The 15284-nt window shown below is 37.1% G+C and overlaps 1 protein-coding gene across 5 annotated transcripts in view; it reads right to left on the reverse strand.

The window, feature by feature from the left end:
- The window catches only part of PPARGC1A (PPARG coactivator 1 alpha), a 695201-nt gene that overhangs the window by 34093 nt on the left and 645824 nt on the right, over positions 1-15284 (reverse strand). For all 5 annotated transcript variants that reach the window (XM_043871001.1, XM_043870999.1, XM_043871000.1 and 2 more), the window contains 5 exons: positions 7592-7786; positions 5663-5785; positions 4602-4806; positions 664-709; positions 481-554 (listed from right to left, as the gene is read on the reverse strand). In XM_043871001.1, the coding sequence (XP_043726936.1) occupies positions 481-554; positions 664-709; positions 4602-4806; positions 5663-5785; positions 7592-7786 (643 nt within the window). The remainder of the gene's footprint in view (positions 1-480; positions 555-663; positions 710-4601; positions 4807-5662; positions 5786-7591; positions 7787-15284) is intronic.

Genomic DNA, 15284 nt, shown 5'->3' on the forward strand with positions numbered 1-15284 from the left:
ACCTGAGTTCAAACTTTTGCTCTTTGCTTTCTAGCTCTGTGATCTTGGGCAAGTTACTTAACATCTCTGAACCTTATTTCCTCATCTTAAAAATCAAAAACACAAACACCACCATCTTCATGAGGTTCTTGTGAAACTAGCTAAAATGACTTATATGCTTGGCATATTTATTGAGTGGGAGACCAATAAATGTTAATTTCTCCTCCTACTCAAGTTTTAGTGTCTTAATTGGGAGTAGGTTTATTTATGGATCCAAATCAGTAATATACATCAGAGAGTCTGGCCCAAGTCTGACAAACAATAAATGTCTCCTCTTAAAAAAATAAACAACTGAAAATATTTATAGATAACTTCTTGTTCAATGTTGTTTGTACTCTTAGTTAGCTTCATTAGTTGCATAGAGACTATACTCTTGCTTAATATGCATTTCACATACACACTCATCCACTCAAAAAGGTCCAAATGAAATGTAAGGCTTACCTGCAGTTCCAGAGAGTTCCACACTTAAGGTTCGTTCAATAGTCTTGTTCTCAAATGGGGAACCCTTGGGGTCACTGGAAGATATGGCACATTTATAAAAACAAACTGAAATGGAGTTGCTGTAGCCAAATGTATTAGAACCCCCTTCCCTTTCTGAAAATGGTTACATTTCTTAATACTTACTTTGGTGACTCTGGGGTCAGAGGAAGAGATAAAGTTGTTGGTTTGGCTAAAGGGAAAAAAAGGAAACTAATTATGAAATATTGAGTGTTTTTCTGATTTGGTTTCTTTCTACAACAGTCAAGTTGGAAACTGGAAACAGGAAAACTAAAGTAAGGAAATCCCTGAATATTGGATCAAAGTCAGACAACAGTCCATTATGCTAAAACAAATTCCAAACAACATTTGCATCAGTAGACTATCATTTGAAAACATATACGAAAACAGAATTTTCCCCAAAATGTAGCATCACTGTTAAGGATACAAAATTTGCATAAGACCATCAGAGAAAAATAATGTTTTCTATTTTAATTTGGAATATAGTACACGGTTTGTTTAGACACGAAAACAGCAGAGTAACTACAAGACGACAGAACGTTATGAATATTCAGTTGATTTTTCTCCTAAAATGTATAATTTTATATCTAGCTTTGAGAATAGGTTATTTCTGTGAGGCCAAACTCCCTCAATAACCATTCTATTTGCTGAAAATTAATTGAGAGACCATGACAAATTACAGACACTGACCCAAATAGTTTAGAAGGGTTCAGATCCCCAAATCTGATAGACAACTAAAGTAAAAATACTGTTTATCAGTTGAGAGACCTATAGACTTGCAAAGAGAGCTCATCTACTTCTTTTGATGTTTCCTGAATCTTACCTCCTACAGGAGGCATTTCCCAATTATGAAGGGTGGAGTAAGAATCTTCTCACTCCAAAATTTCAATTGCTTCTCCTTGGCAGTCTTGTATTTTGAACAGAAGGAGGAGAAAACTGGTGAGAAACGTACTTGGGGTATACATCCACATATTATGTATATATATATACACATATGCTTACCTATAAAGATATGTTTATATGTATGTAGGTTTTGTCATTTTTTCTCATTAAAATAACTACTTTCAAAAGGTCAAGAGGCAGTCATTTATGTAATGAAAATCATGAACTTGAAACCAAAAAGGTCTTTAGATAAACTTTCTTATTTTATGGATGAAAAACTTGAGACCTAAGATGCTTAATGATATTTCCAGGGCCATAAAACTAGTTACTGGCACAGTCAGGCCCAGAATATGTTTTCCTTCTCCTATTATCAAAAAGAATTGCATTCAATAGATATTAAAACAAATTAATCAACCTCAGTAATTAAGGTCCCTTGAAATGTGAAAATATTATTTATGTCCAAATTAGGTTGAAATTAGGTACTTTACGTGGACAAATAATATTTACATATTTAATTTGTAGATTTAAAATTCATTTTCAAGCAACTGAATGTTTATCATCTATCCAGTGTGCATCCAGAAATATGAAGCTAACGCAAATTAGGTGCATTGATTGACTGGCTTTTTCAGATATACCAATAAATAAACTGATTTGACATTAATTTTTTAGTATATCTGATATAAAGAGCCTTTCAAAAAGAACACATTTATGAAGGAACTTTACCAACTTCTCTGGTGCTCAATTAATAATTAAGATGACCCATATAGGTTCTACACAAATATCACCAGGTATGAACTATGTGCTGTCACACAATGACGTGCATTGTAAATAAGTTGCTGAAATTTCAGTTTTCAGGGTTTAGGGTAATGTTCAAAGGAAGATTCCCAAAATTCTAATAGTTGGGTACAAGTAAAGCCTATGGCAACGGAAGGAGATGGACAGAAAGTGGTTGTATTTCATGAGACAAAATGCAACCAGCAAATGAGGGCCACAGCAAGGGTAGAGCTTCAAGAATCCAATCCCAAAATAAGCCCACACTTACAAAAACTACCACTAGAGAAGTGCTGATTTGGTTTATTGTAAGTTTAACTACACTGTTCCAATGACTAGAAGACCAGGGACTCTGAGATCCTTGAGGACAGGAATGAATCTTTTTCATGAAGATCATGATATTTCTGATGAATGATTGCATTAGCAAAGGGATCAATAAAAGAATAAATGGACCCCCACAATTGCCAAAGTCCAGACCATTATACTAAGGAAGTGAGCTTGATGCACAATAGTACAGAGAGCATACCTGAAGCTAGTGTGAAAAAATGGCCATACATCCAGTAAGGAAACCTCGGGAAATTCTCTTAGCTATTGCCTATAATTGTTCATATATTTTCTATATTAAAATTCTGAATAATAAATACCCCCCTGAAACAGCATTTATTTCCTATTGGTTTTTAACAATCAGCCACTACATGATTGTTTTCTTTTAGACCTTAAGTAACTACAGGAATTTTTGTTGTTGTTGTTAATAAGCTTTGTTCTGTTCTGGGCTAGCTACACTTCTGCTGCCTCACCACAGAAACATACCTTATAAAAAAACCTACATACAGCAGGTCTCATCTAAAGAATATGTCCTTCAAAGGCCAATTTATTTCTCACTGCCATGATTTGTAACAGATTACAGTACTATTTAGTGGTGCGTGGACTGACAAAAGTTTTAAAACCCTCAAAATCCAAAAGGACAGATTGAAAAAAAAAAAAAGAAAAGAAAACCCCACACACACTTCAGAGCATGTGCTGCTGGACTAGGTTCACTCATGAAAGGGTTCTCGCAAGTTTGCGGCTTCAAATTCAGCTCTAGAAAATGAGCGCATGACCAGGACCAGGCAGGGACTAGTCCAATGAGCGCTTCAATTCAGGGCCTAGAATCCCGCAGCACAGTTGGTCCTGAGCTAAGAAAACTGTTCCAGCGCATGCGTTTGAGAAGCCAGTCAAGGCTAAACAAACTAAGAGACCATGGCTCATTTTGATAAGTATATTTCCTTGAACTGATAGAAAGGGATGGACAGTGATTTAAAGATATCCACCAGGGAAAACCTAATTAAGAGCCAATTAAAAATATTAAAGGAATATGAAAATTCCAGGCTTATGGTGAAGTAGGAATGAGAGAGGGAAATTCAAAACACTGGGAAGGAGAAGATGTATTAAAAGCAGCAGCAACGGCATACCTGTATGAAATAATCATGGTTCAAAACAGGGAGCAGGGGCTACCACTCAGCAGCTGGAAGGGGCATTGGGGAAACAGAAGGAAGAAAAAGAGGTGGATGTTTATAATTGCTATTTTAGAATGTGTCTACTTCCACTACAAAGTCAGAGGAACAAATCATGTGGAAGTTAAATATATTAAAGGAACAGCCACTTTCTATGAGCTCTCTTTGGGCCTCTACAACTAGAATGCTTTGAGGGAAGACACCAAAAATCAAGAAAAGTTTATATTTTCCAACAGAAGTTTTCCCCAAATCACCCTGATCTGCTCATGAGCATCAGCTTTTCAGTAACATACGGGGACAATAGACATCAACCCAGATGTTTAGTATATAAGCAATATATTTTTAAATAGAAAGAAGAGATTTTAAATATCCAGGAATTTCCAAATTCATACTTACAAAATAAAATGTGTGAGTATGCCATGTAGTCTAAAAATAGAATGTACATCATAACTGGGAGGGACTGCCTAAGTACTATTTGCTATTTCTTAAAGGATAAACAGCAATCAACAGTGTCTCATTTTTTCCCCCATTATTGGAAGGGGGAAAAAAAAAAAAAGCTTTTTCATGAATTGGCTAGCCCAGCTTGCTCAGAACTTCAGTTATCTCAGCAATTCAGAGATTCCTACAAACCTCACCTGATGTTGCAATTCCCTCTGCACCCCATCTCCCACAACCTGGCTAATATTTCAGGCGCCTTTTGGTGATTGTGAATTGGGCTGCATTTCAGCTGAATAGGATATGTTCAACCTGTGTCCAAGGAAAGATTTTTTTTGCCTACTATCATAAAGTGTTGAACTCTCTGTCAAGAGAGACACCGATGGGACAGAAGCCTGAAGTCTGGGTGTCCTCAGCCTGCAGCAGGTTTGCTCTGCCCTCACCACCCCTTACCAGCAGTGGGTGTTCAGGGGTCCAGCCTACCTTGTAGATGTTGCGTCTGCGATTGTGTGTGGGCCTTCTTTTTGGAGGTGCATTTGTCTCTGCTGCTGTTCCGGTTCTCTGTGGGTTTGGTGTGAGGAGGGTCATCATTTGTGGTCAGATACTTGAGAAGCTCCGAGCACGGACGTCTTTGTGGCTTTTGCTGTTGACAAATGCTCTTCGCTTTATTGCTCCATGAATTCTCGGTCTTAAAAACAAGGCATAAAGAAAGGGAAAATTAGTGAACTGAACCTTATCAAAATGGATATAGGTTTTCTGAAGAGATGAGATTTTCAATGAAGTGTTCAGTCTAAGTGTACTAGATCTATGAGCTGTGAATAATTGTTTGCAGAACAAGGAAAGAAAATTACATTTAAAATTCCTAAATGACATTTATACAGCTTTTTATTTCATTTCTCCTACATTTCAATGTTCCTACTCAGCAACATGTAACTAACAAGACCCTACAGCGCCTTTACTGTGAATAAAAAAAAAAAAGCTGGCTTAAACCTTAATTTGCCACTGATTGCCAGAGCCCAGTATTCACAATTCTCTTAAGTACCCCTTAACGCTCCGTTTTCACTCGCAGTGAATGGCAAGACAAACATTGTTTAATACAGCCCGCTAACTGAATTATGTCATTGCCAGCATTCCATCCAATTAATGGCAGATATAGATCTTTTGCGCTGATTCCTGAGCAATCTTTCTCAGGTTAGACAGCTGGCAAAATGGCACTGCAGCGTCTTAAAGACATTCATAAATGATACCAACCTATCAGCAAATTTTATTGTAGCCCACGCTGCTACATGTATTAATAAAGTAAGCATGAAGTAACAGATGGTAGAACTTTCATTTCAATTGTCCAAAGACAAAGCATCGATGAACTCTTCCTTGTTTCAAATAGCTAGACAACTGCTTTTGGAGACCCATTTTATAATGTTTCACCATTATGAAGTCTCTGCAGGATTCCAGCTGAATTAATACATAGAAGCCTATTGTTTATAGCTTTAAGCAAAACCTCCTTGTGACTTCCCCTCCTGTATTAAAAAACTTTACATTTGTACCTTAACAACTGCAGGGTTTGTTCTGATCCTGTGATTATGGTTTCCATGGTTCTGGGTACTGAGGCCGCTGCATTCATCATAACTTAGCTGAGTGTTGGCTGGTGCCAGTAAGAGCTTCTTAAGCTAGAAACACATCCAGGAGGAGGGAAAGTGAGAAAAGTTAGGCATCTTTTAAGCATGAAAATAAGCTACTGAAACGTTAACCTTAAAATTAATTATAATGACAAAAATGGATTCACTCTAATCACAGAACACCTTAGCACAATAGCAGTAAAGGAAACTAATTTTTAAAAAATTAGAAAAAGTTGGGTATTACACTACCAACTGTGAAAGGGTTACCGTTTGCCACACTTAAAACTACCTTAATTTTTCTTTAGATAAAACAAGGCAAAAGAATCTTCCTAAAAAGATTCCAAATACCTATGAGGTGAGAAAAGCTGCTTTGCTAAATGAAGGCTAGGGGAGTGTGTGCACATTTTCCCCTCAATAACCCAAATGAAGCAAATACCAATAAATGAAAGATTCTGTGATGCCTTGAATCATGTTTTTCAAATAAGCATAAAACAATACTGATTCAAAGAATATTTGGGCTAAAAGAGTAAGTTTCCCTAAAAAGGATTTTTAAGAAGGTAGAGTCCTGGCCTGTAGATCAGGAGAGGTGGGTTTTGGCATAGGCAAAACATTTCCTGTCTCTTGACCTCTATCTCTTCATTTGATTCAGTGGCCTTCCAGGACCTCCCTGCTGGGACATGCATCATGACTCTGAGTCAACAACCCCTCCCAGTTGAAACCATGGTGTGGATGGAAATGACTGGGTATCATTATAAAGAAATCGGATCACTAGAGAGCAAAGCCAATGCCACTGACACAAGGAAAAACTGGGAAATACATATGTTATCGCTGCTTATAAGACAGTCTCCTCCAGACCAGAAATCTCAAAATGCAAAGGAATATAAGTAGAGTTTCATAGCTTTATATGGAATGCTTTTAACATTTAAAAACTTAGAGATGGGAGAAAAACAGCAACTATAAGGCAGACCAAAGCACATTATTAAAGTTTGCAGGATGACGTTTCATAATTTACGTTGTATGCTCTTACATCAGATTTATGGCAAGTGACAAATGGCTACCATAGCTGAGAAGGTAAACTGTGTCTTAGAACTAATAAAATCCCGGCTGAGCACTGCCTTGAAAAGAAAATTCACTCTTCATTGCTAACAAATCCACTCTTCATTGCCTACAATAAATTTAGGAAACTTAGGTTGAAAATGTGCTATTATTTTCCAATCTTCATAAGAATTATGGATGCAAAGCCTTAAAATATTGCATGCTCTTTGATCCACCCTCTATTTCTAAAATAATATGCATGAGAATAAAACTACAAATATATCAATTATCATGCCATTTATGATCATGAAAAAAAATAGGAAAAAGACTAAATAACCAACCATAAGGGATTGCTTAATGAATTGGTTCATCTCTGAACAATAAAATACTATGCAACCATTCAAAACTATGCATCTATTTAAAATTCCCAAACATGCTCATGATACATCTTAAAAGAAGAGGAGATTTTGATCCTTTTTGATATTAGAGGCTATTTGAAATTACAGGTGAACTTTCTGTCTATTCTTTTAGTAATCTACATTTTCTAAGTTTCTAACCATAAACATAAATAATACTAAGACATCAAAACCTACAAATAAACAGCAAAAGATAGTTTCAAAAAACTGCAGTAAGACCACATGAAGTCTGTATATAAACATTTTTCAACAGGGAATCACAGAATTTGCAACTGAGTGTGTGTGGGGATTATTTTGGCATCAGTCTAAATGAAAAATCCAAACCTTATTGTTACTACATCATACCCATGCAGCGGGTAGCCAGAGGCAACTCCAATTCCTGTTAAACAGTAGGAAGGGTTCTTACTAGAGACGGCTCTTCTGCCTCCTGAGGCGGAGGGGTGCCGTCAGGCATGGAGGAAGGACTAGCCTCATTCTCGGTGGTCACATCTCCATCTGTCAGCGCATCAAATGAGGGCAATCCGTCTTCATCCACAGGGAGACTGTCCAGTGTCTCTGTGAGGACCGCTAGCAAGTTTGCCTCATTCTCTTCATCTATCTTCTGCAAAAACAGTAAAATAGAGGAAGGCATGAGTGAGTTGACACTGGGAGATGAGTAATCTATTAATCAGCATAGACTGAATATGTTTAACCAAATGAGTACACGATATATGAAATTCAGAACATTTATGCCATAACACAAAAATCATGTCCTCCTCAAATTCCAAACTCCCTTTTGGTCTGAATCATACAATCAATTAATGCCTCTACTGGACAAATCTCCGATTATTGAGCTTTCTAATTTAGCTATTTATTATGTCAGTGTTAATAATGCTAAATGTGATTCTGTCTTGTTCACAGTCATTTTTCTCATATTTATGTCTTGTTTTCTTAACTAAAAGAGAAGATTTAGAGAACCTCAGGGCTTGAGAGCATTTTAACCATTATCTACCGCAGCTTCAGACAGTGCTTCGATAGTGTTTCAGTCTCCTGTATAGCATATGCATCAATATGTTTAGATAATTCTCTGTTTCTGCCAGAAACTTAAAGTATTCCAAAAGAAACTATACACTTTCATGGTTTCATTTATAATTTCATCAGTGAACACTCCACAGTCATTTATTTCTCTCCTTGACATCTTTCCCAACTTTAGTCATAAATCTATAATTGCCTACTGGACATTTCTACCTGATAAGAGGTTCCTTGTCTAAAAATTCAAAATAAGGACTTTTCTTGAGGAAAAAAAAAAAAACAAAACTTGCTGTTTCTCTTGACTTTCTGGGTTTGTATAAGAATTCTACAGATCCTTAACTCTGGAACTACCTTGAATCCTCTTTACCTGGCCAGTCACTAAGTAGGGTCTTATTTGTAGCATATCTCAAATGCATTCATTTCTTAAGACCAAGGTACTTTCTAGGGCAATGTTCCTTCTAACAGGGGCTCTTGCAAACATAAATTTAACTCATTTTCCCACCTGTCACACTCATTCCCACCAACACATCCTTGGAAAGCTGATTTTCAGTTATTTATTGCACAAACATTTTTGAACACCTACTATATGTCAGGGTCATGCTAGGTGTTAGAGACACAAAGAGAAATAAGACAAAACTCTGCCCCTTTGAGAACCCACCAATGGAAGGAAAGAACCTGTAAACAACATGCTATAAAAGAGAATATTTGTTTATTTCAGCACTCTGTAAAAAGAAAAAAAAAAAAAAACCTCAAGATCTTCCAAACTGGAGCTTATATACCTTGTCGATAGGGCAATGTACTGTATTCTTGTGTACCTAGGCAACCAATGCCAATGCTGGGCACACAATATAGTAAGTCATTGATTACTTGCTGAATAATTCATTGATCTGCATTTTTTTGCCTAAAATATATATTGTGCAGATTACTTTCCTTTTCTCCTTTAAGCACTTCATGTTGTCCTATCTGACCTGCTTCTTAAGTCATTTTTTAAGTTCTGTACACTATGACATTAACAATATCAGCTCAATTATCCCACACAGATTCTATTACAAAACGCACCTAAGCTGCTGATATCTAATGAAGCCGGCAGTGCCCATACTTCCTTTCTCTCTAGCCCCGGACTCCAGTTAATTGACCTGACAAAATTACAAGAATCGCAGAATAAGACAGCTAATCAGAAAATCAAATTGTATTACTAGAGAAATTAGGCAGGCCTTTCTCACGTATACATTCTATTTTCATATAAAAATTGTTTTCCCTCATTACTGATGAGTCTCCACCCAGGAGGAAAACTATGAACCTCTTTCTCTTTTGGATTCAAGAAGCCAAGCAGAGCAATATATGCTCATTGTAGAGTTTATCTGGCATTTTTAACATTTGTTTCAATTTCCTTAATGCCCCTGGACTTGACGTTGTGAGTTACATGGTTTGAGGCACATATAGGGTAGAGTGACCGTTCTATGAGCTTTTAGACTGTAGTGCAGGAGGTAAATTCTAACCAGAAGGGCTGAAATGTTAACTTCAAAAAGGCATCACTTCCTTCCATAAATTGATCGATTCTTTAGAACCCAAATTGCTCAGTTAAATAGAAAGACTTTACTGAGCATCCCCCTCACCCTCAACTCTTCTGGCCTCTGTCCACGCAACCTTAATAATAAAGATCATGAAATAATCTGCCCCTATTTTCTGTGGAGGATCATAATCTGGTATCCAAAGATGCCAATCTCTCCCTTTTAATTTTAACTTAGATTTCCTCATGTACCAAAAACCAAATTCAGGTTATTGAACTATTCTGAATAAAACTTATATTTAAATGAAATACATTGCTTAAAATCATCTCAAAATCATGAGATTTACATTAATATAAATATCCCCATGTTATCTAATAAATATAGTCTTTGAAAATGTCTCAAACATACCAGACATGCTTACACACACACATACACACACATGCACATATACACAACCACACACAAACACAGTTTAAATAAATAAATTGGACATTTTTTCCAGATGGCCTAGTTTCCAGAAAGGCTTATTTCACTGAAGTTCAAAAAGAACTTAGGCAAAAATAGTTAAGCATGTTTACCAATAAATGAGTAATTTTGTTTACTCCGATTTAAATTTTGTGTTTGACTTCCCAGCAATACTACAAGCCCTTATTTGCTTTCAATCACATAATACAATAGCATCTTAGTTCTATCCCTAGTGTAAACAAACCATGATAATTCCAATCAAGTCAAAATGACAAAGAACACTTAAATTAACTAGTTTTCTCCAATTTCTTTAATAAGCCTGGGTGAATGTACACCAAATACAATGGCAGAAATACTGGAGCTTGATAATGTCATAATTAATTTACAAGACCTGATTAAACCACCAGCTATTTAAATTTTCCTCTCTTCTGAAACCACAATGGGAGGGGAGAGTTTGTGGAATGGAAGACTGGCATTGTGTATTTGTACGTGTATGCGTATGTGTGTGTTTGTGTGTGTTGAGATATGCAATGTGGGCAGGCTAGTCTTAAATCAGTATGGAACAGTGGGACTATAATCATTATAGTCAATGTCCATTAGAAATAATTTTTAAACATTTTCATTTTCTTACTATCCTTGTATATGTGTTACTCACAGAGGGGCTCTAAGACTGTTTTGATAGAGCTGTTCTTGAATTAAGAAAGAAAAGAATGCTATGATTTCAAATTCTGTTTTCTTTCATCAGAGCAGACTAGGAAGAAGGTTTAATGACACCTCTGTGTTGAAGCTCAACAGATATTTGTACATGCAAAGTTGAGTGGACATTATACCTTATTCTGACAATTTCAATTAGTTTGACATGAGTTTCAACAATTGAACACCCAAGAGAAGGCGATGCATGTGACAAAAAGAACTCTGTTAAACAATTAATGTTGCTTTCCATTATTGCTTCAGTATAGAGCTGCCCTGGTGGCTCAGCGGTAAAGAATCTGCCTGCAATGGTTCAACCTATGGATAGGGAAGATCCCCTGGAGGAGGGAACAGCAACCCACTCCAGTATTCTTGCCTGGAGAATCCCATGGACAGAGAGGAGCCTGGTGGGCTACCGTCCATGGGCTCATGAAGAGTCGGATACAACTGAGGGACTAACATTTCCACTTCCACTGTTTTTATAAAAAAATATACGTATTAGTTCCACATAACTGAAGGCAAGAAAAGCAAAGAGGAGAAAAAGAGAGAGCAGATCACCAACTGGGTGGGGATCTACCATTGCACAAACAGCTCAGTCTCAGTGTGGGGCAGAAAGGCAGAAATAAAAATGGGAAATAGGCAAGGAGACCTTCCATGTGAGGCAACCAGGTCACAATGAAGAGTCAGACACAACTGAGTGAGTGAGCGCGCACACACACACACACCCCAAATCTGAAACAATGCTGTGTCCTTAATAAATGATTGTTCAGAGCAGTCAATTAAGCCAGAAAATTCATTTCTTCTCTTTGGGATTGCGGGTCCCTATATGAATTACACTAAGTGTGATATAATTCAAAAGGTACGGTTGAAGAAGGGTAGACTCTGCCCCCTTACATGCCCAAGTCACCTCAAGATGGAAATTTGGGATCCAGTATATAATATCTGGGTCTTGTTCTTTAGTGAGCGGTTGGCAAAAGGATCTTTCAACCAGTTACACGTGGGGCAGACAATGCATTCAACTCACCCAACTGCACACAGAGTGAATAAATCCACTAAATTAAGGAGGAGATGAGGGACTCTGAGATCCTGACACCTGAAGGGAGAAACACAGAGTGAAAACTGCGTGAGGTATCCTGAATACTTTTAATGCAGGCTATTTTGGAAGGACCATGCCCTGCTTATGATAGTAATTTTTTCCACATCTTGTAGAATTGCAATTACACTCTGTGTCCCCAGATTCTCACACTTGCTTGATCTCTGTTTGATAAAAATAGTTTAATAGCCATTTAATCACAGCTTCATTATCTTAAACTCCTAATGCGAATTAGGCCAGGAGAATTCACTCTTCCTTATTATTCAAATCATCAATAAGAAGGAAACAGTGGTGTCTTCTTATCATTCACTAATCAGTTTCAGTTCCTTAGGTACTACTGTTTACTCCAAGATCAATTTGTATGAAAGGTCACTTAACCTCTCTGAGCCTCCACTTTTTTACTACATAAATTTTGGGTTATTATCTGCCAAATTCCTATTACAGAATTTTTCTGCACTCATGAGTAATAAGGAGAAAAAAACACAAACAGTTGATAGAGGTCTGAGAATTCTTAAAGAAGGTGCTCAATAAACATCTCTGGTGTATATGCCCATCATCTTGATTAGCCATATTTGAACTCCATTCTTTGAGCACGATCTACAGTCGAATTTCAGCACTGGGCCAGTTTCCTCCCAAATTCCCAGCAAGCTTTAGGCTTCCTTCCTGCCCCACACTGCTGATTTGGAAGCAGCTAATGAAGACAAAATTAACTCCTACTTTAAGTGAGGCCTAATTAAGAAGGGAAATCGGCTAAAGTAACATCTGGTAATGTGTTCTGAAGCCAAATATAAATGACATTTTTGGATTATCCACTATTTTGGATTATTTGTTCCACTAGACACTACCAGGAGTTGAAATAATTACATAAGAAAGTGAATTTTATGATAGATTCAGGGGCTTAAATAAGGAATACAACTGATCATAGGAGTCCCCTTCCTGAATCACCACAAATAAAGTTCTGTGCTTCTGTTTCATGCACAAAAAGACAAAACATTTGCATGTAACAAAGTTGGTTTTGATGTATAACGTTTGATTCAAGATTTGCAAGAAGCTGAATTCAAAATAAATTTTTTTCTGAAATAAAAAATAACAATTCAGATTAAAGCCCTGAAACAGAATTTGAAGTTTTCTTCCTGCCCCCTTGATAGCTTGTCCTTCTGCTCAATGAATGGTTTCTTTAAGACCAGTAACTACTAATAGGAGACTAACCCTGATTCTGATACTGATGATGATTTCTGTTTCCGAGGGGATCTGACTTTGTAGCTGAGAGGCTTCCAAGGTGTCACTGCAGCCTTCCAGCTCTACTATAACAGGTATTTACTTAGAGTGCCCAGAAAGCTTGCAATTTAACCCAAAACTGTGATCAAGAAGTTTTCAATTTTTTAAAAGACCACTTTACACTGGACAGATACCACTTCACTAATTGTTTATTGCACGTGTCTGCTCTGAGTGGTCTGAGTCTTTGCTAAAAAGGTTGTTAAATCCCACATCTTTTTTATTTATTTTTTTTTGCTTCATTCAATTTTTTTTTAAATAAGGATAATTGCATTAGAGTATTGTGTTGGTTTCTACCAAACATCAACATGAGTCAGCCATAGGGAAAACCCACTTTCAGAAACTCTTTTTCCCCTTTTTTTCTCTTTCTCTCCTCGAGTACTCTACATTCCACGGTGATTTTTCTTGCTTCTCTTACACCCAGGCATGGGTACTAACAGCATGTCTGCCCACCTTCTCACACTCCAAATTGGGCAGAATCCCCACATGGTACTTCTTATAGGTTGCTAACTGCTAGCCTGTTGGATAGGAAGAGCCTCTAAAATAATCCACTAGATTTGGTTTAGCATATGGAATAAAGGGCTTTGAAAATGGGATGGTCACTTGAAGACAAGAAAAAAAAAAACCTTAATCTCAAGTGTATATGTCTAACAGAAAAATAATTAAGATAATAAAGACCATCTTATATCACATCACATATTTCTTATGAAAAAAACACTGAATCTGTTCATTTCTTACAAATGCCCTGTGCCCTGAGAGTTAGCTTCTTCCTCTACTTTATTATCAGGAGAGATACAATGAGTACATTAGATACCAATGTGTTTTCCCTGTCAGATGCTAGAGTTGCTGGTTGAATGATAATAGTAGCTAATAGAAAAAATACAAATTTTAATTTCACTGTCAGGGCAACTCCTCATGGACCCACAGGTTACTTAAAATAGCATGTCTGTAAATGTGTCTATACACACCACACCCCCCAACCATACAAGTCTGCATTTCAAGGACATAGTTACAATAGAATCTATGCATCTCAACCACTTGCGTGCATTCTATGTATTCAATCATTGACTGCAAGTGTATAATCAAGGCTTGTATTCTTCCTCCAAGTTAGCCACTCTAACTAAAGAAAGCAATAAATAAAAACTGAAGTTAACTCCTGTAAAAAATAAAATAAGAATCAAGCTGAAATAAATATAAGCAAAACTGAAGGATTCCTTCCATAGACATATTTACACCTGTGGGAGTCCATTTAATTCCTGCTAACACTTAATGCTCCTATTTAAGCAGGCATAAAATGTAGGTTGACATCTGTACTTAGGCTCTATCTAACATTAGCTTATATCACATACTCATGAGTTAATAAGCATGTCCTGAGCATATGGAGTTCATTATTCTGAAGAGGTCACATGAGCCAAAAGTGTAAATACAGAAGTTCAAGAGAAAGGCCTAAGAAAATCCTGTTTGATGCACTCAAAATGAGCTGATTACAGATTAGGTGGGGAGGGGGTGTTTCATGTCTATTTCTCACAGTGTAAAGAAGAAGCAACTGGGTGATACCATTGAGCAGGAGGTCTAATTGATTGAAAAAGAGCTGCTAAGGCATTCCATTTGTCCTCAAATTTAAACCAATAGAGAAACTGGGCAGATTTAAAAGAACACCAGATTATAAGTCACAAGAATGGGTCCTAGTCCCATTGTACCCTTAGTGAGCTGTGTGGCTTCAAGGCAAACAACTCAGTTCTGGCTGCCCTGCAACATGCTGGTTCCTGTTTTTACCCTTGCCACCGCCACTCCATCTCAACAGCTCATTCTCAACCCAGAAGACAGTGATCCTAATAAAATCTAAGTCTTCTCTTGCCCCAGTTTTGACCAAGCCCTCCAAGGCTTCTCACGACTCCAAGAAAAAGAGTCAACGTTCTAAGAGTGACTTACTAGCCTAGAATCACCATATAATTTATCATATAAGCCAGAACACTTTTGAGAGTGAGTGGGTGCCATCAACGACCAATCACCAGACTATTGCAGGCTAACTAAGATGCATGGTTGGTTGCCCT

The sequence above is a fragment of the Cervus elaphus genome, chromosome 17, assembly GCF_910594005.1.
Source record: "Cervus elaphus chromosome 17, mCerEla1.1, whole genome shotgun sequence".
NCBI lineage: Eukaryota > Metazoa > Chordata > Mammalia > Artiodactyla > Cervidae > Cervus > Cervus elaphus.